Raw genomic sequence first — 25,946 nt, forward strand, 5'->3', positions numbered from 1 at the left:
TGGCGAAGTGAACGCAATGAACTCAGTGAAATCAACACACATAACGCAGTGGCGTCGACAGAACGGCGGGGCGGGTCGTGGTGACAAATTTGACTAGCGGCAGTAACGGTCAGAGGAGACTGCGCAAGCCACATCCTAACAAAAAAAGGCCGAACGTGTCTGTTATACACTCCTCCCCCCCCCCCCCCCCCTGCTCCAGCTGCATAAGCCCCTTACCATACGCCATCAATTGCACACATCTCAATGATAAGCGTGATGAAAGAACGAATGATGCATTAGTAGGTGAACTTTTAAATAGGATGAAAGAGAAAATGACTAATCATTATTGCACTTTCCGAAAATGTTACTAAAGACAGCAGTGGTTTTACAAGAATAGCAAGCCTATCAATCAAGCGAAGAGCAACAATCTCGTACGCTCTTAGGTATAACGCTCATATCTTACACGCATTTCCAAAGTATGCAGCCATCACGCAGAAAAATAAATGAATGAGAAATGGGAAACAGCTGCACCATCGCTGTTCCTTTCCATGCAAGTACCTGCACACTCCAGGCAAAGACAACTTGCGCAATAAGGGTTCTACACATCATTTCAGTTCATGCGAACACGAATGTCTCGGAAAATAATGTTTTCGAATATACTCCGAATGCACGAATATCTTGCCACACAAACCGTTCATGAGTAGCTCCGTCGGCTCTCGTTCAGGAAAGAGGCTGTAGCACTTACCAACTGCCTCTTTTCCCTTGCTCGCGGTGTGCTGTCACGGCTCTTCTAAAAGCGCACGTTCTTATTTTTGCCTCCTGTATTATCCGTGCGCACGCACCACAGTTAAAGCGGACAATCGTCGAACACAAAATCCTCTCGCGACGCGCAGCCGAACGCCGCGGCGAACTCCGGCATGTTGTGCACCGGCAAAAGGCAACTGGCCTGAGGCGACAGCGGATCGGGCTCCTGGTCGACGTCGCAAGACAGGAGGCAGAAGCGGACGAAGAACGTCTTCTGCGCCTCGGGCCACATCAGGCGGAACTCCTCGGTCAGGGCGTCCGGACCGAAGCTCTTGAGCAGGCCCTCGTAGGCGAGCCGCAAACTGACTGCCTGGAGGTACATGGCGTGACGTCGCAACTCCCCGCTGCGGACGGCGTGGTCCTGCAGTCCGAGTCGGCTGTGCAGCCGCTGCAGGCAGACGACGCTCGCGTTGTACTTGCTCGCCTCCTTCTGGTGTCGCGGCCCGGGTTCAGCAAGATGTAATGTGATGCCCTGTTGTACAGCGATGGGCCGGGAAGCGTGTTTTTCCATCAACGAGGTACTTTGCAGATATGTTTCATAACAAGACAACCCCTCTCACTTTAATTTACGGTCTAATCCGGGTCTAACCTTAACGACTTTCACAATCTCATTTATTTAAAGCTGCCATTTTTACTCCTCTACGACATTTCAAGGAGCGTTCTGCGTTGGAAACCTCAAGACAATGGAATGATGTCAACTTCTTACTCAGTGTAACGAAGCAGCGGTGGGAGATATTGGTAAAATAGCCGCCAGCTTGATTTCAGTTAAGCTGACGGACGCGATTTACGCACTAAGTTCGACGCCTCTGCGAGAAAAGACAAAGACCGGCTCAACGAGCGTGTTGGCCTCTATAAGTAACATGGAACCGTACGCTGGCAGACCTGTGTTTCTTGCTTTGTGATCAACACAACAATGATATTTCTTTTTTTGCAGGCGTGCTCTGAGTTCGATTTTCTCACGCTATCGATCTAACGTTACAAGGTCAAGGTCCAACCAACTTTATTAAATAGAGGATTCACTTGGCATGTTTTCCTCTGCAACGCGTTGCAAGCAGAGTTCGGTACGACCAGTATACATGCAGTGCCTTATCAACGCGCATAAGCGATTGCGAAGACTAGTACTGGCTAGATTTGAAGTATGAAATCGAAATAATACCACATTTCTTCACGGAAACGGCCCAACATACGCAAAAATAGCGTTACATTTGTAGCATCGCAGAAAAGGATCAGGAATGCTCAATTAGGGCGCAGAAATCTGTCGTTAAGTGTTTCTTTCATTTGCTCCGCTAATAGACGACATTTCGTTTTCTTTTCTGCTAAAAGAATTTAAATTTCAACCCATCATTCATAAAAGTGAGATAATATTCTTTGTTGCCGTATTGCCAATGCCATGCGTCGGCGCTTCTCTTAATTCTGCAAGGCCTCGTTGAAATCAAGATCGCAGCTTTCTTCTTAATTTATTTCCTTTCAGGTTACCTGCTCACACAAAAAAATAAACACTAGTGCAAGGTAATCTCAATCATTATAGAGAAAGCGGGTAAAAGGCCTTAACCTCATATAAAACGTATGCTTCTGACTTATTTTACACATACGTGTCAAACTATCCCCTGAAAGGTGAAGTGAAAATAATTTCACCGCTGAGTGCTGCTTTTGTGCGGAATTTGAGTAGCAACGAGCGAAGCATTTAGTTAGGAGAGTCGTGTGTACTTGTCATTCTTATTTATGTTGCACTCTGTAAATTTCCTAGGATGTCCCCATCCAGCTTAGTTGAGGTCTAGCACGTCGACGCGATAATGTAAATAATAATAAAAGAAAACTATATCATCTGTGGATTGAATAAAGGGGAAAAGAAATCGGACATCCACCCGTTCGTAGCAGTTGCTACAAAGGAAACCCATACGGGTTCCTCGAAATAAAAGCCTCATAGTTGAAGAAAAATTCGTCCTGGTCCGCCACTCGAACCCGGCACCACTGCCTTTCCGGGGCAGCCACTCTACCATCTGAGCTAACCCGGCGGCTAGCAGATGGCAGGGCGAAGCCGAATTCGTCGACAACACGAAGCAAAGGCAAGTGATTGACGCAGTAGTTCTGCGGAAACCCGCAAGGTGGAGAGAAGTATTGAATAAAGGGGATATCAGACATCAACACTTCACCTTGCGGGTTTCCCCAGAACAACTGCGTCAATCACTTGCCCACTTGCCTTTGCTTCGTGCTGTCGATGAATTCGAGTTCACCCTGCCATCTGCTAGCCGCCTGGTTAGCTTATTCGGCTTATTCTGGTGGAGCGGCTGCCCAGGAAAGGCGGTGGTCCCGGGTTCGAGTTCCGGACCAGGACTAATTTATCTTCAACTATGAGGCTTTTCTTTTGAGGAACCCGTATGGGTTTCCTTTTTAGCATTTGCTACGAACGGGTGGATGTCTGATTTCCCCTTTGTTCAATACTTCTCTCCACCTTGCGGGTTTCCGCAGAACTACTGCGTCAATCATCTGTGGATGTATTGGAGGCGGTAATTATTACGCAAAGGGTCGTGTCGTGCGCTACGCAAGGCAGTTCGAAAGCGCCTGGCACGTGTCCCATTGTTCAACTTCGGTCAGCCAGAGGCGCCAACATCGACGAACTGAGCTCACCCCGCGTCTCGAAGCCAGAGCACGCGGCACGACGACCTCGGCGATGCGGGCCGACAGCAGCGCCCCCACCGAGGCGTAATTGTAGTGCGACGGCACGCCCGTCGCGTACAGGTACGGCGCCATCTGGTACACCGTGGGCACCACGACGGACTGCAGCGTCGGCAAGTATGCCAGCTCGTGGCGACGTTCCAAGCGCGCGGCGTGCGCTTGCGCCAGCGTGGGAGGCGACCGTGCCCGCCTCTGGTGACCGTACGCCATGACTTTGAGGTACAGCTCGACGAACTCGACGCCATGGGCTTTGATGTAGGCCATAAGAAGTGCGTAGTCTTCATCGTTGGCGTCGACTGCGAGGCTGTTGGCCTGCAATTTTGAGCGCGCAGAACGTGCCCGCCGTCAGGACAGCGAGGGCGTTTCGGCCTGCTTCACTGGGATCTGAAGTTATTAGTGCTGCAAAGTTATTCGCTTTATTGCGATAGCGCTTAGGTGGCAGAATTGCAAAGAGTTGTCTTGCGCTGGCACGACGTTTCTCTAATTGTCAAATGGGATTCGCTTTGGTTTCCCTACACTTCAAAACCTTTCACAGTGATTACTTGTACCGAATGTTACGCGAATTCAAAAACTAGGTATGTGAAAGGGGAAAATTGTCGTCCACCCGTCTGTAGCACAAAGCTACGTAGGAAACCCATACGGATCAGATACGATCGCTTTACTATACGGATGGTGGAGAGGCCACCCCGAAACGGATCTGTTGCTCACTTCGGTTCCAAACTAGGACCAATTTTTCTACAACTGCGCAACTTTACATTTCAGAAATCTAAATCCGTACGGGTTTCCTTTGAGCCCACGTGATATAAACGCGCGCATGACAGTTTTCCGATAAATGGACCTTCCTCCACCTTGCAGGCTACCCCTAGTGATTTGCCCTATTCCGGGCCCCAGGTATAGATCGCGCTTCCGGAAACGTTACTAGGAACATGAAGAGTCAAATTTTGCAAAGACGCCTCATAGAGTGAAGTTATCCTAATTTTTTACCATATTTAAATGCATCACTTGCATCATTCGTGCAGAATTGATTGATTGAATAAATGCCTTATATTCAATGAGGGCGCTCTCTGGCCCCACAGGAGGAACGGCAAAGGGAAGAAAGTATAGATTACAAGTATACGAAACCATTCATGGTAACGCCAAAAGCAAAGTGTTGCATTTGCGCCAGCTGTACAATGTCTCAGTTTGGAAGTTGACGATGAGGGAAGGGACTCGGTTTCATTAATAGCCTAAAATTTCGCCGTGACAATGACAGATGGTGCCACCTTACTGTTCCCACTATGTACGTCTGAATTGAAGTCGCCGCAGGTGACGCTTCCTTCTAATGCGCTTATACTCGTATGACCAACGTATGACTAATGGCACGACCAATGGCATGACCAATGGCATGACTAAAGCTGGCACGACTATCGCACTAAAAGTGGCATGAACAAAAAAAGCTTATCATGATGTAGCGGTAAATGCAAGAGAAATATGTGTGACATCATGTCGCACCTCTCCTGTGTCTCTGATCCATGATAAAATCGCGTTTGGTACATTACAAAGCGTTGTTCAGGAGCTCGCTCGAAAAACGACCAATCTTTTCGAGGACAGGAGTGCACCTGATGGTAATTCGGAGTTGACAACCATCAGCTGCACTCTATATATATATATATATATATATATATATATATATATATATATATATATATGCTGATTCATACGGGCTCTACTAAGCTGTCCACAACTTATGCCTTTACGACGTGAACAACTTCAGACACGTGCGCTTTTTCTAGTCTGACACTCCTATGCTAAGGCATTACAAAATAAACCACGTTATGTCCTATTTGTGAGCAAATGAAGCGTCATTGAGCGAAATGTTTGTTTAGCTGGTGGTGTTATGTATACCTGTCATGGCTATTTCCGCACCATTCAGTAAAATTACCTTCACGTCTACTTTATGTCAAAGTTCGGCCTCACTCGTCTACCAAGTACACATGCTACAGTCACATTAATTCTAGATATACATCGTTCATGAATAGATGTCAAACAAGTTTCACAAAGAGCAAGGCGTGAACGCTTATGAAGCGCTGGGCAGCATTTCCACGATTTTTTTTTCTTTCACCCATGGTAATTCTTTGAGTGCAATAGGAATTAATAGATACAGTTCTAGGCATGTTCAGTTTGAAATGATATAATTTCCGAGCAGCGCTTCTATGAAGGGGTGTTTACGTGAGAAACAACAAGACAAGGGTGGCTACTATGATGAAGGTGGTAACGTTTCTTGCATTGTTATACAGTCGACGGGCGGAAGAGCAAGGTGGTTTCTGGTGATGTTTGAAACTAACAAAGTGGTTGTCGTTGAGTTGCAACACTACAAAATATCCAATGATTGAAGCAAATGAGTTATGAAAATCTAGCGAATAGGCAAGCTTTCATGCCACAAATAAGCAGTTTATTGATAGTGATTCGCTGATATATAGATTATCCGAGAAAAAGAAGCGTCATGGCCCACTCATTCTCAAAATGCGCGTCTATGTTAAATTTTCTACATTCTTCCCCTTTCTTGTGTCTTCTTCATGAAACTATGCTACGAATAGATGCATGAATGACTGAAATAATGCACTCACCCTCATATTTTCGGACACCACCACAAGAGTCAACATGTCAGTTTTCTCCCCTGCTGCCTTTCGCATCGCCGGTGAAAGCCACGTGAACAGGGCGCCAGAATCGTGTGATGCCTGCCTGAGCTCGTTGTTTATGGCCTTCAGGGCATTCACACTCTCACTGGCGTCCAGAAGTTTCGCGATGAGCTGAGGCCACGAGCCCGTGAGACACCCCTGGACCAGCGCGAGGCAGAAGCGAGCCGTCCTCGTGGGGTCCGATGACATCCACCCCCTGGACAACTCTAAATGCAGGACCTCAGCGTCCAGGTGCGATGCCATGTACCGGGCCATCCTCGCGACACCGTTCGCCTCGGCTAAGCTACGGAGCGCGTTCCTGAAAGATTGTGGGCCGGTGGCGAAAGCGGTGTCATCGGAATGGACACTTCTGTTGACGGAACGCAACGCATCGTTGAGTACTTGGACCCAGTCCGCAACCATTACCTCCGGAAAGATGCCATCGAGAATTTCACTTAGAGATCTGACAATGTCCAGCTCGTCTTGTGCCTCCGCTGAACGGCCACCAGCAAGGTCGGCGTCGACAACGAGGTCGATTTCGACAATCTTGGGGAGGTCGTCCTTGAGCACTTGTCGCAGGGCCTCCTCCAAGTCCTTCCGGTTGCCCGTCGCGGTGAGCTTGCGCAGGAGAGAGCGGCCGCGAGAGATCCTGAACGCCAGGCGGTTGTGGTTGCGGAGCGTCTCTAGGGTTATTATCGTTTGGAACCCCGAGAGAATCGCCACTCGGGCGAGATGCGAGACGAGTTCCTTGTAGCTTTGGGCGTGGCGAACCTCGTTCCATTTCAGCTGCTTCCGCGCCGACTCCAGCATGGCATCGAATGACAGTGTTGTCGAGTTGTTCGACAGGTAATGGTGGCAATTTCCGTAGACGTGACGCATAATTCGGATTCCCCCTTGTTCCGCAGCGTCGTCTCCTGCGTGTCAGATGAGCAAATCTTTACCGATAGCGCAGTCGTGAGGAGATCGATAAAGGAACTTACGGTCCATGCAGATAGCTCGCAGTCTAACACTTCGCGAGTGTTTACTTTGTGAGATCGTATTCTGAAAACATTACTATTGCTTTTGCGAAAAGCGCGGCAGATTATCCATATTGAATATCTCATTCGTGGACGTGTTAGCCCAGTCGCAAATACTCCTTGCGAATAGCGCAAAGCCCGTTCCCCCTCCCCTCCCCGCGTTCCCGGTATTCCCAAGCCGTCTAACATATTAGGAAAGGAACAGTAGCTGACACAACGCGGTGCCCAACTTATTTAGATAGAAGGAATTGATTGAAAACCTGAACAAAATTATAACGGATTTCCATCTGAACTTTCTTTTCAAGCGAAATTTTAGCTGTCGTTATCCTGAGCTTTGCACTTAAGCCAGATAGGAGCGCAGAGCTTGTTTTGCATAATGCACCCTTTCCTCAGCGGAAATGAGCGATTTGCATTCTTCTGAGGAAGACATGGCTAAATTGCGCAAGGAAAAAAGTGTTCTGATATGTAGGACGCGCCAACAGTTCTTTCGGCGCGGCCGAGACAGAGGGCCAGCGGCAAAAGTGTTTGACAGTTGTGATGATGCACAAAGTAAATACCGAACGTGACGAAGGGCACTAACAGTATGCTCAATCGAGGAATAGTAGTGTACTGTGCGACGTTGGCATTCGCGCCAGTTAGGTACGCACTTGTTAAATCTAAAGCTATGAGAATCGCGATATGCCCTTTAGGGACTGTGGTGTTAGTCACTGTTTCAGGGAGAAGAGGCATGACGTACATTTAGGCCGGTACAGCCGGCGTCACATTTAACCAGAACGCGGGAGCGAACGGCCGCTTGACAGGAAGCGCCAGAAAGCAGCGCGGTCTGGAATTGAGACGTGTGGGCGAACGGACACGCGGTCCCTGTCCACAGCATGAAATACAAGTGCCAGAGACCACTGGCGGTTGCGCTTTCCCAATTCGGAGTGACATTCGCCGGCTCCCGCATTGTTTCTCGCTGAGGCCCTACATATGAACACGCTGCGTCAGCGCCTGCCTGCTGGGTCGTGGCAACACCACCCAGATAGCTTATGGTCTGTTTACTCCGATCCATGACATCATGCTACCTGGCCAGAAATTTCCATTGACAAGGGTAAGCTGACGAAAGCGGTGACGTCAAAATCACTGTTGCCAACTCAGGAGCATCCCCATAGGATTCGACGGCAGTCGGGCCAGGTAACGTGATGTCATAGATCGGAGTGAAAAGGCCTTGTCCTATGTAGGTTGTGTTGGCCATGATGAGCACAACGTGATGTCGCGACGTCTCAAAATGAGGGCTGAATATTAGATCCCGGTACGAATGCACTGCAACGTGCTTTCAAAGGGAAGCCATGCAGTTGAGACTGCGCCTTCAGTCAATGCCGGCCATGGTGGCCCAATATATGGGAACAAGCGCCACTCGCCTTTGGTCCCTGGGTTACAGAGCGACAATTGGGTATATACAACCTGGACAGAAATCGCATCCACGGCGGCAATCTCGTCTCGATTCCAAGCGGTGCCACATAGAGCCGCTGGTGGTCCTGCGGACCGTAAGGCGGCAATGCGTGTAATTACTGGCATAGAATGGGTGTTAATTATCTCTGTGAAGGAGCCAATCTTCTTGAATGTGGTAACATAACTCATATGCGAAGAAGTCACTCTTTGTCGCTGAAAGATTCTGGAAGTATTAAGGAAAAAAAATGCATTGATGCGGTTGTCGTTTTATTTTGGTGGCAACAGTTTCGAGCACGTGCGATAATATATTTCAGACTCATCTGCCAACAGGAACAAGCGCTACTAAAAGCAACACCACCTAGATAATGTTGCTACAAGACGCTGATTCAGTCATGCTTCGGGCACTCTAACGAGAGGTTATGTATGGATTTGCGGTTTCTATATCTTTACCGCATCTATGTTTGCAGAAATCGCTTTATTGGGAGCACCTTGTCATACAGCACACAATATATTACGGTGGCATTTGGTGCGCGTCCACTGTATCGTTTCTTGTTGGATTTGTGCTATTGCCGAGACAGGCAATGTTACAGGCGCGTCCCTAGAAATCGATTTTAAAGGTAGGCTGCTGAATGTTTCGGTGCGTGTACGCGCATCTCCAGGACTTCGGCACTTGTGCTCACAATCTCAGTAACACTACTGATTACTCAATGAAGCCCTCCTCACCATTTTCCCTCTGGGCCAAGTGACTTTTGCAGCTTCGTAATTTTAGTGCATTCATATCTATAAACACAAACCAATCTCAGACTAGCAGCTTACACGATATAACAATTCTTCGGCGACGCTCATAATGATTCCACATATTGGTGAGCGGCCTGCAGAATCTAAGAGCACTTCTCATCACATAACACTAGTATGTATTCAGTATTCCACAAGTGCGCGTGACAGCAGTTCGGGACGTACCCGGTGCGGGGTATATCTTGAGCTACGATTCAAGAAATGAAGACGATGTTGAAAGCATAACGCCACGCGCATGTCTGGGTCGCCCTCGTGGGCCGCTTTGGGTGCGTCGCGGAAGCTTTCGTGACAGTGTGGGGACCGGCGCAACCTGGCACTGTGCGGCGCTGCGTTCGCGCGCGTTGCACCAACCTTCCGAGCCGACGTCGCGCAGCAGAGACTCGTTGACCTTGGCCAGCCACGCGGCGACGTTGTCCTGGTGGAAGCTGCCGCCGTCCTCTCGTCGCTCCAGCCACGAGTCGCAGACGTAGCCGTAAAAGTCGCTGCACGCGTCCCTGCTCGTGTTCACCAGGCGGTTCAGGTAATCGCGCGCCGCTACGCACTCTGACGTCACGCACGCCAGCGGCGACCGGGCGCGCCGGGCGTAGAAGATGAGCGCCAGCACTACCGCCGTCACGGCGAGCATGGCGGCGCTCGCGAGGACCGCGGAGGCGTACAGGATTCGCTGGTCTCGGCTGTTCACGTCACTCTTGAACGAGATGTCCAAGGCTGCGAGAATGGCAGTGTGTCGGCGCGTTGGTGGTGAAGTGAAACATAGAGAGCGAGGTAAAGGGGTAAATGGAGGTAAGTTAACAATTGTTGCATCTGGTTGGTATAGCGTACACAGAGCAACGTGAAGCAAGAGACCGAAAAGCAAAGTGGCAGTTTCGATAAAGAAAACGGGAAAGAAAAGCGAAGGATTCATAACGATATCGCTGCATTAGGCTATGACACGAAGTATGGCTTGTACTTTCATCTGCTGTACAAACTGCAATAAGCGTTCACTCATCTAATAAGCATGGTGTCACGCGAGAACAGACTAATAGGAAAGGATCTCACTCGCAAATCACGAGAACGCACTGCTACAAATCTGACGGGGTGAGGAACCCAGAAACGGACAGAAAACGCGTCATGCTGCTGCTCATTTCACGGCATCTCAGAAGCTTGGATTAAGCGAATCCAATTTCTACGTGTGAGGAAATACAGCGCGCATGAAGCCGCCAACAAACTCGTTACAAATGGCACACGCCCCACGTGACCTCGAACGTATACTGCGCGCGGGTCGCCTAGGCGGTCAGTCACGGAGGCAGCCATAGCCCACCACGGCTGGGCTAGAGGAGCTGATGTGCGCGCACTTCTCTTAGCGAAAACTCCATCACGTGACCTGTAACACTGGGCGCGCTTAAAACGAGAACATTTTTTTCTCTTGTTTTCCAGACACAAAAAGTCGCCAGTGAGAAATCTCTAATGTGTAACCACGCCAGTGGGGTGCGTAGATATTTGCGAGGCGCCCCTGGGGCGGTCGTTTACAATGCCTCCGCTGGCACACACACACCTCCTGCTGCGTTTTGGGGGTCCCGCTTCTGGGACCGCCTCTCACCGCTCTGCCATAAACATCAGTCCGATAAATAAAAGCACCTTCTATTTCCCCAACGAGCGTGTCTGCTCCGACCCCCTGCTTCAAGGTAGACACAACAAAATGGGTACTTTTTGTGGGGAATACAGCTTCCAAATGCGCCGTTTTATGGCTATTACGGGGGATGACGCGCTTTCTTTCCATTTTTACGGCCGCCTAAACTTCCGTCCAAACGGTGTTATAGTAGCCGATAGAGAGCCTATGACGGCGAAGCGTGCATTTTTCGTCAGTATTTGGCCCGCGCCAGCGGTCCCGCATGACCTAAGGTTTGCCACTTCGCCGTGCGTCTTTGGCACTCCGCCAGTGCCGCGGTAGTCGATGACGCGAAGATCACGTTCAACATACGAAGTCTACGCCCGTGCATCGCCCATCCATGGACAAGAAATTTACTTTAATGTGAAAAAGAATATTTGGTACAAAAATGAATTCGCAGTAACAACGCGTCATTAATAGATGGTCCGCGGCTGCTGAAGACGCTCCTACCATATAAACTACGGAGAGGAAGTGACCTGAAAGGGTGACGATCTAGCTGTCTTTTGAAACACCGAGACGGTGCCGCACTCTCGTTTCTCCCACGCGCTTTTGCGCGAAGTCATTGCCATGATGCCCTAACATCCAGCTTGTCGCTCCTGATTGCTCGTGCGGTCCACGAAGGCGACAACCATGGGTGCAGGACCCACCAGTGTGTCGAGCATGTGTATCGCTCAGAGTTTTTGCATTCTTTTTTTCTTGCTCACGGCGAGAAAGTATGCATTTTTGTAGCTATCTTGGTCGCACACGTTAATCGTTCTTAGAGCCAAATGAATATTTCCGCGAAAAATGAGGCGACGAGGACGAGTGAAGCAACCCGTATGCGCATCACAGGCGATGCTATAGTCCGAAGCAGAATCAAGCACTTGATTTGTACTCCAGTTCCAATCAAGGCTGACTGCTGGTTACTAATCGACTCGTGACAGGTTTTTAACGCTTGAAGATCTAGCGAGGCTCCAGCGTTGGCAATCGCGATCGCTAAAATGTCTGCACTGTGAAAGAGATGACGTTGTCATCTTATTCCTCGTATGATTAGAATTATGGGTGATTGATTGATGGCTTTTCGCATACGAATTCGTTAAATTTGTGTTCACGTACTCACTTGCCCATTTATATGTTGTTACCTTTATATGTCATTTGTTCGCCTTTAATTTAATATGCAGTGGTCCAAAGGCAGACAAATGTAGGCAGAGCGCTCGATGATGACAACGCTAATTGGCCCTTCACAAGAGGCACGACATACCAGTACGTGCGTCGATCCGCTACCCACATTTTGCCAGTTTTTTTCTCGTTGCCAGTAAGAAAATGTTCAGAAACATGGCAAAGAGCCCCAGTGTGCTTTCGTTCCTGCGCAAAAACTTCGGCAAGAAGTTCCGTCTTCATTTTCCATCTGGGACCAACGGGTTACCTCTGTAGTCAGAACTCTCCAAGATTGAGCGAAACGTACGACATAGCCTAATTCCAAGCAGCGACTATATTCGCTGTAAGATAGGAAGTGACGAAAAGCTATCCTAATCCGAGATTTAGGTGCCTACTAATGAGTTCCCCTGAGGGTAAAATTAAGCTTCCAACGCAGCGCCTTTTCGGGCGCGTTGGTTTCCGCCCCCACGAAGTAAAAACGCAAATTCGGCCGAGGTTCCGAACGCGAGCGTGTTGGCGCATCTCATTTTATTGCGTTATTACACAATGTGGTTTTTGCCACGAGAAATAGCAACACCTCTCCAACAAGCTCCTTGATCCATTTTACAAGGCTCTGTCAAGAGTATCAAATCTAACGCTCTGCGGAGACAAGCTCCGGGAACTTACGGCAGAAGGACCAGACATACGTGGAACGGACGTGGCTGACCCGGCCAGATTCTTGCCGATGTGTGACGAAGCTGGCCCCAGGGGTCGAAAGTTCGCACTCATCCGTATTCTCCCTCTTCGTTGCCCTTCGCTGTACAACTTTGCGAACACCCTTTCTCTCGTCCGTGGCATTGGCGACCTACGAGGCGGCGGGCGTTTATAAGACGTCCAGCGGGACACAGCTCAACTCCGAGAATACGTGGTGAGAGGAAACAAGTGTTCCATCGTTTCACCCGCTTGATAAGCAGTCAAGTATGATATCCCGGCCATCTTACCAGGTGGCGAAACTATAATTTCTAACACTTCTAATTTGTTACGTTGCTTCTTGATGTCGCACTTCGCCGAGTGGGACTACATGTCCTTAGAGGTAAACGTTGTCACTAGTCTACTCTTGTCTCGTCTTATCGCATCGTTCCGAAAATATCGTGTGCGTGAATAGGCAAGCTCCGTTTTGAGCCGTTCTGCACACACCTCACTTTACTTTCAACCTAACCGAATATATCTTCGCAACAAGTATGAGGCCAGCATTTAACTGCCCGGTGTAACCTCAGGAATAGAATACAAGATCAGAAATGAATGATGACGCAGTTAACATCGACAATGTCCCCGACTTCAGCGCAGGACCTCCGAAGCCAATGGAATGACCTTTTTTCCTTGAAGCGCATGGAGGATGCCACCCTCCCCCTCCCCCCCACCCCCCACTTTAGTGACCCATTATTTCGCGTAGTATTAACCGGCGATTGAACACCCCAAACAAATATTATCCAATTCTTAGGAGCCTCGGTGAATGAACAATAAGTTCTATCCTGCCTCTTTGAAAGGAATGATTGCGGGACGTTCCGGAGTTTCCTGACCGTGGCTGATGGGAGCTGCTGCTGTCTTCTCGAATAGAAGCGCATAAAAAATATTGTAATAGGTGCCTGATGAGTGGATGCAAAAATTACACCCAATGTGAGTGCGTCGATGTTGCTACCATTAGGCCATGTTTGCAAGCGTACTTCTATGATGCAAATGCAAAGTATCACTTTCAGATGGTCACGGCGTGTGCTAGATTGCGTAGCACGGGTACGTCTATGCGCGAGACCAACCTTTCTTTACGTCAAAGACGTAAGAATGAAATGTGCAAATTTACAGCATGTAATTACCCAATTAACAGAAATTTCGCTTCTCGTAAATTCAAATATATGCGTTGTATCTGCACAATCTGTTTCTCTACTTATCTTGCAAAATACTTAAGAAATACTTTAAGAAAGTGAAAACAAAACAAGGCGGAAGTTTCCCCGAATGGTGAAATGGCTGACGAGTTTTTGAAAACAAATAAAATTCAGTGATTTGCAGAAGAGAAAAAGATGGTAGAATATACGTGCAATGACTACCGTCACCAGTAATAAAAACAATCAAAGGCGAAACAAAACAGGCGGAAAGAGGCTAAAGAGGCGAAGGGAAGACAGTAACAAATACACAGGCTTGTCGCTCTCATTCCAGCTAGTTTGTTGCTGTTTACACGGCGTAACTACAATTTAAGAAAGAGGAAAGATTTCGCCACTACTTACGGGTGCTGCAGATTTTTCAGCCATGGTTGCCTTCTTGATATTCGGGTCTCGGTCATCTGGACAGGCAGGAGCAGCTGAAAAAAACATGGGGTTGATCACGCATGGGTTGATCACGCATGGGTTGATCACTAACTTGAAATGTGGCCCTCATGTCGCTTAAGTGCTGCAAAAATGTGGTGTAATATGTATTAGATGCCCATTTTTTCGTTTGCTGGGGGCGGAATAATTGATAAATTATAGACAGTTTTGTATTACAAAAAGCAGGAGGCTTGCGTTGCCGTTGCGTACGCAAGGCGTTCGGGTCCCAGAAAAACCAAAGGAGGCTTTGAGTTCTCGAGCACCATAGACTCTTGCGCCCGCTAATAAAAATTTCTATGTTGTGGCTTTCTTTTATAGCGTTACAAGCAACTCTTTTCCAGTGAATATCAATCTGGCATGCTTATTATGACACATCATGCAGTCACAACAGTGTTTCGCAGGCATATGACGGAGGCCTGAAGCGATCAGCGATTGGTTGAAGTCTTAGGAAAGAACGGCCAGTCAACAAGATCACGTCGCCATTTGTCAAGTGCGAATGACGAAAGCTGAAGCATACACCTCACAAAAGGACTGCGCCCTGAGAAGCAACTCACGTCTTATGGATGGGAACGAAGCCTTTTTTTTTTTCAAATGGACACTTATCATCATGCGTGCTCGTGGATGTGACATATCATGATGTCCACATGACGGTGCAAGTGACCTACATATCGCGTGACGACAGGACCACATGCTGAAAAGTATGATACGTTTTACTGATCGGAACGAAGCCTTTTTTTTTAATGCAGCACGTGAATTATTCAAGGAATTTTTTGATCAAACAAACAGCGCTGAGTGCATCAGTGCTCCGTTAGTATGTTCGCATCAAAGTGAATTCGACTTTCTTGAGTCATTCTGCCGTTGATCAACTCGCATTCTGCGTCCGTCTCTTTTATGCGCGTTCAAATAGAAAGAAGAACATTCTTTTAAGCAGATAGATCATATGCGGCATCCTGTATGGATAAATACAAGCGTATTTTTACACGATTTTACAGAACATTGGCCAGCGCCTATTGCCTCGCAAAAGCTCTTGAAAGCCATTTTTGTGTTGAAGTTTAAGTGCTTTTTGTTGCAAACTGACGACACTGGGAATACACTTTCGGGTAGATGCAGATGTGTGGCTCTGCCTATTAAAAAAAAATTGTGTACTTGGCCGCTAGTACAACAATGTGCAGACACGATAGAAATTTCCACGTTATTCCCCATTGTTTTGTAGAGGAGTTCGAAGATGCACGCCACTTTCTTTTATTTTATAGCAGTACACTCTGTGGTTGATACGCTTAGTTACAGTAGATATTCCTATAACATTAAACAGATAGGCTACGTTAACGTGGCCAGTAACCATTACTTCATTACTGTGTATGTCCCTAGACAAGACGAATTCGCTTTCGAACTCTTGAATCCTGGTTGGCACTTCTTTGTCGCAAGAAAATATAGCCGCCCAGCAGGTAAATCTAAAGAATTACAGCTCCTAATAGTGCCTATATTTGAGCGAAAGAAACATTTTTGGTTAGGCAGGAAAGTGAGTGTATGAGCTGCGCTCCCTGTATAGAGGGCAGCTTCTATCACAGTCGATTTAATGCCCGAATGGTCATGTCGAGGCAATAAAGTTACTCGAGGATCCTTACCTGCTACCGGCGCGTCCTCATTGCCTGTCGTCAGCGAAGTTACACCTGGTCGATTATGGTCACCGCTTGTTCCGACGTGAACCTGGGAATCTCGTGATTTGGGTGCAACGCCTAAGGTTCCTTCGGAAGTTGACCTGTACGATATCTTTGTCGATGACACTGTCGTGATGCCCGTCGCGCTTGTTGGCGAGTTTTCTGCCTGACCTCCATCGTGCGTTGATGTTGGGTTTGCGGGGACTGGCGATACCGATGAACTGCTGCCTTTGCTCTGCGAAGCGCGCGAACCGCGCTTTTCCACTTCGCCAACAGTAGCAGGTGCTTCGATTACACATGCTTTGGGGGTGGTGCTCTTAGATTTTGGCTTGCGCCTGCAATGAACAAATAGGCTCTTTAGGCACAAGCTGATCATTTTCTTTTTCAGCAGTTTTCAGCAAAAGTGCTAAATGCTTAGAGAGGAAACAAAGGTACAGTGAAAAATTCAACCCAAGAACGTGGCAAGGTACACAGCCAAGCAAGCACGAACTTTCAACTACCTTCAATTGAAATACCTGCCGTTTATCGCACATGCGTGAAGCACGCAGTCACGCTGTCACAACCACCGATTACAGCAAGTCGCGCAAAAAAAAAAAACACTTCTAGCTATGCATTAAAGCAGCAGATGTGTCACGCACGAAAGCTTTCCCTCTTGAAGATATATGGAAGGCTTCCATCAGCTCCCCCGCAGTGGTATCTTGGCTTTTATCCAATATCTTCTTTTCTCTGAAATGCAGAACCAACATACAGGCTTGAAAATGTGCAGGCATTGTCAAGCTATGCCTATATATCCCTAAGAGGGAAAGCTTGTGTGTGTGACACATATATTTCTTGAACGAATAATGAGGAGTGTTTTTTGCGCGGCTTGCTGCAATCAGTGGTTACGACAATGCGATTACATGCTTCGTGCACGTGCGATTGAGGGCGTATATTGACAAGCGACGAAGAATGAAGGCGCTTGAAAGCTAGCGCTTGTCCGTGTCCGATACTACGTCCTTGTCTTGAATTCCGCGCAGTACATTTATTTCCTCCGGTATGAGCCAACTAGTCCCGCAACAAGTTTTATTACATCATACTTGCAGAAAAGAATGTTTTACCTCGAGTATAAGCAGCGTGCGTGGTAGAACTTTAGTGGTGCTATCATGCTTAGGACACCTCAATGTTTTCGACATCTTTCTGAATAATGCAGCCGTGTCCACATTACGGCCAGGGAACGTATCCACCCTTCAGGGTTACATGCCGAAACTAGGGAAGTCCGCAGCCGGGAGCACTCCCCAGGCGATACATCCCAAACACTACCGGGTGCCGGGTTCGGGAGCGCCTGTACGCGTATGTGCCGGTGGTGGGTTCCGAACTGCCCACCTGCCGCAGCTGTGGCGGACGCCCTGCACACTAGGCCACGACTGCGGTTCGGCATCTTTCTTTCTCACTATCTACGCAGCTACCTAGTTAGCCATGCCTAGTTGGGCCACTAGGTACACGCCTGTCTTCAGGAAAGTGAAGAAGTAAATTAAATTATGGTGATTAACGTGCCAAAACCACTTTCTGATTATGGGGCAAGCCAATCGAGGACTCCGAAAATTTAGACCACCTGGGGATCTTTAACGTGAACCTAAATCCAAGTACACGGGTGCCTTCGCATTTCGCCCCCATCGAAATGCGGCCGCCGCGGCCGGGATTCGATCTGGCGATCTCGTGCTCAGTAGCCCAACATCATAGCCACAGAGCAACCACGGCGGGTGTAAAGGCAAGCATGACAGAGGAGCCCGTCCGGAGTGCACGTCTCATACATGACGCGTTTCGGTGGAGGCTATGCGATGTGTCCCCGCACTGCTTCAGTGCTGATGGCATTAATGTCGACAGTCACTTTCAAATAGTTTCTGCCGGATTCTTTCCCGGAAAAATTGCGCCGTCAAGCACAGAGAATGAGAAGCTGTAGCTATCATTCAATTTAACTTGCGGCAAGCGACCATGTCTATAGGGCAGGTCAAAAATAGCTAGCTCTACGTGTAATTTCGGACTACTGCGGCGGATACCTTTGCAATTTCCGGAGAGCGTGCACGATTTCTCATATTGAGGACAACATTATCGTAATCACAGTTTTCAAATTTGATTCCGCATCATCCTCCACCATCCGCTAGTGCACTTATCGTTCTTTTGGCAACCATACTGCTACATTAATCTTTCTTTGACTTATCTTTACTACTGAACAAGCTACCTGCCCATGACCTGCTGTTAGGGATTACATGCTGACTCCATCGGATGACAATTTTTCAGTTTTATAACACAATAACACAGCGCTAGCATAACAACATCGTGAAAGATAAATGCAGTATAGGAAGTCTGGTTTTCAATCGCAGGTTGTAAAGTACTAGTGCATTTTTGTTGACGAGACATTTCTCTCCTCGCTTCTCAGTTCTTTTTTGCTTGCCTGGATACACACACTTACATCTAACTGACAGTACAAATATGACATTATATATATATATATATATATATATATATATATATATATATATATATATATATATATATATATATATATATTGCATTATTGCACCCACTTTTGTACAACAGGCATCATCGCGAACTCGTCTGAGCCCATCTATCCTCTCCAATAAGCGACTTCGCTATCGCCGAAACTCACCCGGACTGCCCGTGCTTAGTCTCAGGCTTGGCCGCCTTTTGCGTAGTGTTAGGCGGCACTCCGGCGGCGTCTTGAGCTTCTGGCTGTCTTACGGGTGTCCCGGACGAAGACGGCAGTGCTGTACGCTTCGGCGCTTTGGCTGGTTTCGGCTGTTTGTTGGACGTCGTAGATGATGTCGTCGTAGGAGACTTTGACTTCGAAGGCCCGCTACTTTTCTTGCTCTGCCTTGAATGCTGCGGCGACGCTGCTGGATGCGCGCACACGTCGCTGGCTGTAGCACCACCTTGTAGGCTGGGTGTAGCAGGAGTGGCTTCCGGGTGTTCTCCAGGGACAGTGGCGACGGCGCTAATATCCTTTGGAGCTGGGCTCACGGCGCGCGTGTCGTGGGTGTCCCTTTGCCTTGCCTGCTTTCCGTCAGCTGTTCGAAGTGCGGGCGTCTTCGGGGCCAGATCCTTGGAGCCGGGAGAACGCTTCGCACGGGACCCACCTTCGCCGGCGCGGCGTGCGACGTTGCGACCGGCTTCGCCTTCCATAATGACGAGACCTGTCCGGGATACCCTGGGACAGGACGCGTGAGATCCGAGTTGGTGTCGAAAATCGTTCTTTGGTAAAAGGACGCAGACCACAAACGCTTAGGCGGGTGGCCAGAAAAAGAGCGCGTGCTGTCCAGTGCACGTTATTTCTTCGTCTTCGTCGTTGCTTTCAACGTGTACAGCATTTGACACACAACCTGTAGTGATGTCATTGTGATAGTAAAAAAAAAAGAACAGACATTTTGCAACACCATACGAAGGGTTCCAACAAATTTGTGAGAGATGAGTTCATTTGGTACATGTTGTGCTTGATGAGGAACCCAGCAGACGGTACTTATATGCCTCTGGCTGACCATTCATGGTTCACAGAGGCGTAGGTTCAAATTGTTGTGCAAAAGAAACGCTATAGACGGTCGAGCGACAAGCAAAGGCTACAATATAACTGAATAGTTGTGACCTGCACACTTCCGCTTTATAGGAAAAATCAAGTTTGGCGTCATGAACGAAAATTCCCACTCTGTCCATTCATCTTTTATCTACACAGATGCCATTTTTTCCGTGGGCATTAAGGAGCACTTGCCTCACATATCGGACGGCGAACGCTACTTGTTTGTAGGACCAATGCCGATCGTCGTCACTACACTTCTCTTTTTGTTGCTTTGTTGAATAACAGTGCACGTATAGCATATTCCGGTAACCCTGAAATAACTTTTAGGGCGTCAGCCATCGGTTGAACCTATACGTGCCGACACCAGTAATTTTTGTTAAGGATTCGGCAGATCAGTTCACGTTTGTGCAACGAATGAAAAGAGCCTGAATAAATTGAGCATGTGTTGGATAAATGTAGCCGGCGCGACACCAGGCTGTTACCCGCAAGGGCTTCACTTGATACACGACAACAAATATAGGTTTTAGCTTCATGAGGACCCTGGAACAAAAACAGCGAGACAGTGCCATGTCCCAAGAATGCTCTTGTACTAACGCCAGTCGGCTCTTATAGACATTTTAGGATTTTTTTACTCACCTGGACTTGCTTTGTTTATTTATTCCGTTTTATTTGCTGGTTATTATGTGTATTTGGTATTATTAAATGTTTTTCCCTAATTTTGTATCGAACACCGATCATCTGAGGCAGCAAGCCCTGCATATAACATGACTGATATTTTCAGCTTCCGTTAACCTTTCTTTCTCCGTTTTGATGGAGGAGAGCTGGGAATCTTTTAAAAACAACGTGGTACCGTATTCATGGTCACTAAATGAAAGCACACGAATTGTTTTCTTCTTAAATAACAGTGATATTAGGGGCGTGAAAAATATCTATTTAGAGACTTGACTATTGCAAATGCGCCCTACAAAGCTGTACAAACACTCTGACTCTTCGCGCATAAAAATATACTGGTATAAAATTTTAGAAGGTATAGTCACATTCGTCTTTCAGTAAACTGCGTAAGAATAGTTTCATTTCTGAATAACCGAAATGACCAAAGTGAAATAGGAAGCAAGGAATCTAAATACTAAATTTTCTTTAGTATGTTTCGTTTCAAAGGACAGCTTGCTGAATTTAGTAATAAAGGATAGATTTTTATGAAGCTCTCGTGCAAGCAACCTAATATTTCATTTTTCTATGCGCATGGCAGTGAGGTTTGTGCGGCACAGTATTGCTTACTGCTAAATTCACGGGGAGAAAATCACTGCATAATGTTTGTATTGACAATTTTGGTCAATCCCCTCTCTTTGGTACGTGACATATGTAAAAGACAACAAGATCAACGTTGTATTGAGGTCACAACAACCTCATTCATGAATTACGTTCTAGGATTCAAGGTTAGGTATGGGAATAGGTTTTTCTGTATCTATGTTATACCTACACGTTTAGAAAAGTTTACAAAAAGTATTTTTCTGATCTTTTACGCAGACTCTAGAAGTCCCGCATTCTATTTTTCACAATCGACATCAAAGCATGTCATAATCAAGGATCTTTTTAGGAGAATAGTTTTAAGCAGGAGAGGACAACTTTAACTGTGAATGCTTATGAACGTGTTGCCGTCAGTATTTTACCGTAAGTTCAATGACACTAAGGCCTGCAGCGGGTACCAGCCCACACAAAGCGTAAATATCTTTCTGAAATTGAATCCGCAACAATTAATAAACATATTTAACTTTAGTGAATAGTAAACCAGAGGTCCTATAAAGTGAACCTATTCCAATATGTTTATATTCCAATCTTCTAACGTCAAGTTTACCTACCCAACGACACAAACATCGTGCGGTAACCCGCAGTGCTTTTCAAACGTAACCCGCCGTGGTTGCTCAGTGGCTATGGTGTTGGGCTGCTGAGCACGAGGTCGCGGGATCAAATCCCGGCCATGGCGGCCGCATTTCGATGGGGGCGAAATGCGAAAACACCCGTGTACTTAGATTTAGGTGCACGTTAAAGAACCCCAGGTGGTCGAAATTTCCGGAGTCCTCCACTATGGCGTGCCTCATAATCAGAAAGTCGTTTTGGCACGTAAAACCCCAAATATTATTATTCTGAAACGTATAATGAAATGCACTCCACATTTGCAGGAGGTAAGTGTTTTTTTTTTGCTGTCAGAGTTTGCTGCCTGAATTGATTAGTTTTTCTGACCATTGGCTGACAAGAGGCGAGGAGAATGCTCATGTGGAGAGGTTTTCAGTGATGCCAAGCCAGAACAGTGATATTATTTAAATAACCTGATGATGAGGGTGGTGCCAGTGTCTGCGATTGGTCCGCTTCCCTTTCCTTAGCTCGCGGTGGCTGGTCGCAAATAAGGGTGACGTGCAGCACAAAGTTAAATATGCCGCCAGGATGGACCCTGAGCAAAGAAAAGTTGGTAGAGCAATGCTGCGTACGTGCCGAAAGGGTTCGATAACGTTGCACTGCCGCGGAAAAACTTTATTGTACTCAAATCAATACATGCTCCTTTGCAACTCTGTGTAGCCAGTCCCAGAGCGCCCGGCGATCAATCGCCTTCTATTCTTTTCCGAGCGGTTCAGTCACCGCCTATTCAGAAAATATGTTTCCCTAATGCGTACATGTTACATGAATGTGGTAAGGTTTCGCCGATTTTGTGACGTCACATGACAAACAGGGGGAGTCGGCGCCACCCGAAAACACTTGAACAACAGCAGAGGGCTAATCGCGCAAAATATCTCAAATCAGGAATGATGATTTTGCTTCCATTAGGTCTAATCATACATAATCAGTGTGTACACGTAATATCAGATGGCGAAGCCATAGCAGTTTACGTGAAGTCGCTTGATAGACAGACGAAGTGGAATTGGCCCAAAATTTTTCGACCAATCGTGGATGGCTGATTGGACAATTGGAATAGAAACATTTGGAATATTTTGATGTTATAGCGCACCACGTACACATTACTATACTGCGACTTCTTTTTCTACTGCGTACTTCTAATTCTTCTTTATTTTCAAACAGTGTTACAAACATCATAAGTATATTTAATTTTTCTTTAGTTTCCTTCGTGACACCTCTTTATATCATGATTATGATGATGTCCTTGATGAGTTTGGCGCTTACCCACTCACGGGGATTGGCCAAGAGTCGGGCCGACTTTGCTTATGGGTTCAGAAAATGGAGGTAAAATACGACTGTATTCATTCGATTTCTTAAGATGTGGCTGGTTCGTTTCTCAGGCACGTGCCATATTCGAGGCATCCAGCGTCATCAGCAATAACTGCAACAATCAAGGAAAGGCCAGACTGAAAAAAAAACAATTTATATTCATTATTAATTAGCTATGGGTAGTACTCAGCAATAAGTTAGCAGGAGGGAAGTACTTCATATTATGTTTCCGTTGCGAAACATGGCAAATCCCCTGCTCGTGGGCACGTGCCATAAGTTGAAGGAAGAAGTAGAAGAGGCAGCCGCTGTCGGATCTAGTTATTTATTAACCAATGAATTTTATTTTATTCATTGAATCGTATTACCACCCGATTCGTGGCCTATCCCCCACAGTGGGTTTGAGCCATTTACTGAGGCTTCTTCATCATCATCATCATCATCATCATCATCATCATCATCATCATCATCATCATCATCATCATCATCAACAACAACAACAACAACAACAACTTCTTCTTCTTCTTCTTCTTCTTCACAGCATCACCATGATAATCTTCATCATCGTCATCATAATCAATATCATCATCGTCGTCGTCGTTGTCGTCATCATCATCATCATCATCACTAGTCCTGTTATTGCATCATCTGCTGTTTTTTTTTGTTTCGTTTACTTTGCGTTTATCGCCTTCAAATAAGAATTTGCTTAAGCTGCCTCCTGCCGCGTGATTCTTAGCCTATCCCTATTAACGGATGCGAAGCATGGCAGAGGTGCGTCATCTAATCATCATCAGAAGAAAATCCAATCCAACACAATCCCGGTAAACCTGATTGCACAGCAGTCGTTGTCCCTAAAGCCTAACGTGGTCTTCACTGGCGTCGGTGAGTGCGTGGAGGCGACAAAAAGCGACGATCTCACCTGATGATCATGGCATTGCCCAGGCTCAAGATGACCACGCATCACAAGAAGCTCATCGTGAAGATGGGCCAGGTTGTTATCATCAGCCTGGCCGTCACCGATATCCTGCTTCTGTACTTATACACGTCATTGAAGAGGTGACCGCATTTCTGGGTCCGTAGCACTGAAGGACGCGGCGAGTCATGAAGCGCACGAACTAAAGTGTGTTCAATTGGAACTGGCGATGCGAAACATCAATGCTTGAACAGCGTCTTGCTGCAACCACTTGAAACTACGCCTTCCCGTGAAAGATTGCAAATATTACTTCATATACAGACGACTCGAGTCTGATTTATGTTTGCTTCTATTTTCAATATATTTAAAGGCAGTGTGGAAACTGGACTTTACACAATAGTTTCTGTGTGCTCACTACGCTTACCGTTGTAAAATACTAGAGTAACTTGGCGAGTCTTCTATCCAAAGTGTAGCGAAAGAAGACCAAACGATGGGTTCAACGGGGCCCTCTTAGTTGCGTCATCCTGGAAGCTCGAATGAGAGTTCCCGAACTGGAGTCTACGGATTAGTGTCAGTTAAAGCCAGCACAGCATGACACTACCGTTGCCAGTCTATATCGAGTTCGCAATCAGTCCATGGTGTCGGCCAATACAGACAATTCAAAAAACGAAGGTATACACTGTGAACTACTGCGCGGTTTGAAAGCGAAACATTTTTTTGCCTCTTCTCCCGACGAACTGGGCACTGCTGCTGCTCCTGTGGTCTTGCTTGCGCGCGTCGCTGGGTTTCTCGCAAGACCACCAGATGGAGCGCGCCTCCACTCAACCTGGCCGGCGCCGCCGCGGCAGCGTTTCACAGTTCCTCCTATGTCACGTGCTGCGCTTACTTTCCTATGCGACAAAAATTCGGGTGCTGGACTGCGGAGGTCGCGTGCTGGGCCGTGGTAGTGTAAACGTTGCAATCGTCCGTAGCCTGAAGAGAGCGCTTGGAGCTCACCTCTCAACAATGTGCTGGCCACGCATTCGGAAGGAGTACGTAAACACGTGGGATCAAAACGGGTCCAGAGCGGGCAATCAGCGTCGAGAACACCAACGTTCCAAAGAAGCGTCGCACGGAACGGAAGCGTCTTCGCTACGCAGCGAAACGGGGCGCAGACCGCGAATATGTGTATAAATGGATACTTACAATTATAAGCATAATTAAATTACGAAGAGCTCCATCATTTAATTAAAGTTTAGCACTTACGTTAAGCAAATCAAAGCAAGCAGCACGCAAAGCTTTGCTTATAGCGATTTCCACAGTGCGTGGAATCTGCCGTTTTTATCTTTCAATTTGCAATAGATGGTATTTTTCATACAATATGGTTCTTACCAACTGTGCCGGATTAGTCAAGACTCGGGTGTATGAGGCGTAAAGGAAACAACAGTTCAATTTTCCTTTCAAAGTTGCGAGAACTGCTAAATCTAAGGTTACTGACACAACACAAATAGCGACGTAGGCTGAATTGAAATATGCTAATGCTGATAACAATAAAGGAAGCAGATTTAACTAGGCAATCACTTAGAATCAATAATAAATTTTTGTATGGCGGTGAAAAATATCCTTCTGATTAGACACAAAAGTCGAAGCTGCTAATGGAATTACAACAGGATTTGTGAGATCCAGGCCGATATCGCGAGGGGAAATTTTGTACATTCCTTTTAATAGTTTGGTAAAGCGGCGGCACATACGTAGTTCAGGGTAGTCGTCATCACACTCATCGGTGCAGTAGTAGTAGTTGTAGTAGTAGTTGTAGTAGTAGTAGTAGTTCTTGTTGTTGGTGCAATGGCACATATTCAAGAGTAGGATTGACGAGGGTTCTTCGTGGAAATTACATGAAAGAGCGTCAGCTTGAGGCTATATAATGGTGATAGTATGCCACGCGTTTCTCTGAAGCCTACCTCAAGAATTTGAGAAAAATGGAGATTAGATGTGAGCGATAGCTTTAGTAGCCAGGCCTGAACATTAGCGCAATATGCATAAATGCAAATACCACCGAACCTTTACTAACGTGTTCAGTAATCGTTTTAAGTGTCGTGTTCGTTGAAGGATTAACCCGTTGATCCAGGCATT

At 46.9% G+C, this 25,946-nt stretch overlaps 1 protein-coding gene and 1 long non-coding RNA gene across 2 annotated transcripts; one reads left to right on the top strand and one right to left on the bottom strand.

Moving 5' to 3' along the window:
* Positions 1 to 273: 273 nt before the first annotated feature.
* LOC135907321 (endothelin-converting enzyme homolog) lies at positions 274 to 19,440 on the bottom strand. The gene is made up of 8 exons (XM_065439001.1): positions 18,785 to 19,440; positions 16,105 to 16,472; positions 14,402 to 14,475; positions 12,810 to 12,987; positions 9,710 to 10,066; positions 6,066 to 7,030; positions 3,412 to 3,771; positions 274 to 1,255 (listed from the first exon to the last, which is right to left on the bottom strand). Exons 1-8 carry the CDS (start codon positions 19,315 to 19,317, stop codon positions 827 to 829), a joined length of 3,264 nt encoding a protein of 1,087 aa, XP_065295073.1. The 5' UTR covers positions 19,318 to 19,440; the 3' UTR covers positions 274 to 826.
* A 4,185-nt stretch (positions 19,441 to 23,625) lies between these two features.
* Positions 23,626 to 24,221, top strand: LOC135907378 (uncharacterized). Its single transcript, XR_010565984.1, has 2 exons — positions 23,626 to 23,803; positions 23,864 to 24,221. It is a non-coding gene; the product is annotated as an uncharacterized lncRNA (long non-coding RNA).
* Positions 24,222 to 25,946: the final 1,725 nt, after the last annotated feature.

This window comes from Dermacentor albipictus, chromosome 10 (assembly GCF_038994185.2).
Source record: "Dermacentor albipictus isolate Rhodes 1998 colony chromosome 10, USDA_Dalb.pri_finalv2, whole genome shotgun sequence".
Taxonomy (NCBI): Eukaryota; Metazoa; Arthropoda; class Arachnida; order Ixodida; family Ixodidae; genus Dermacentor; species Dermacentor albipictus.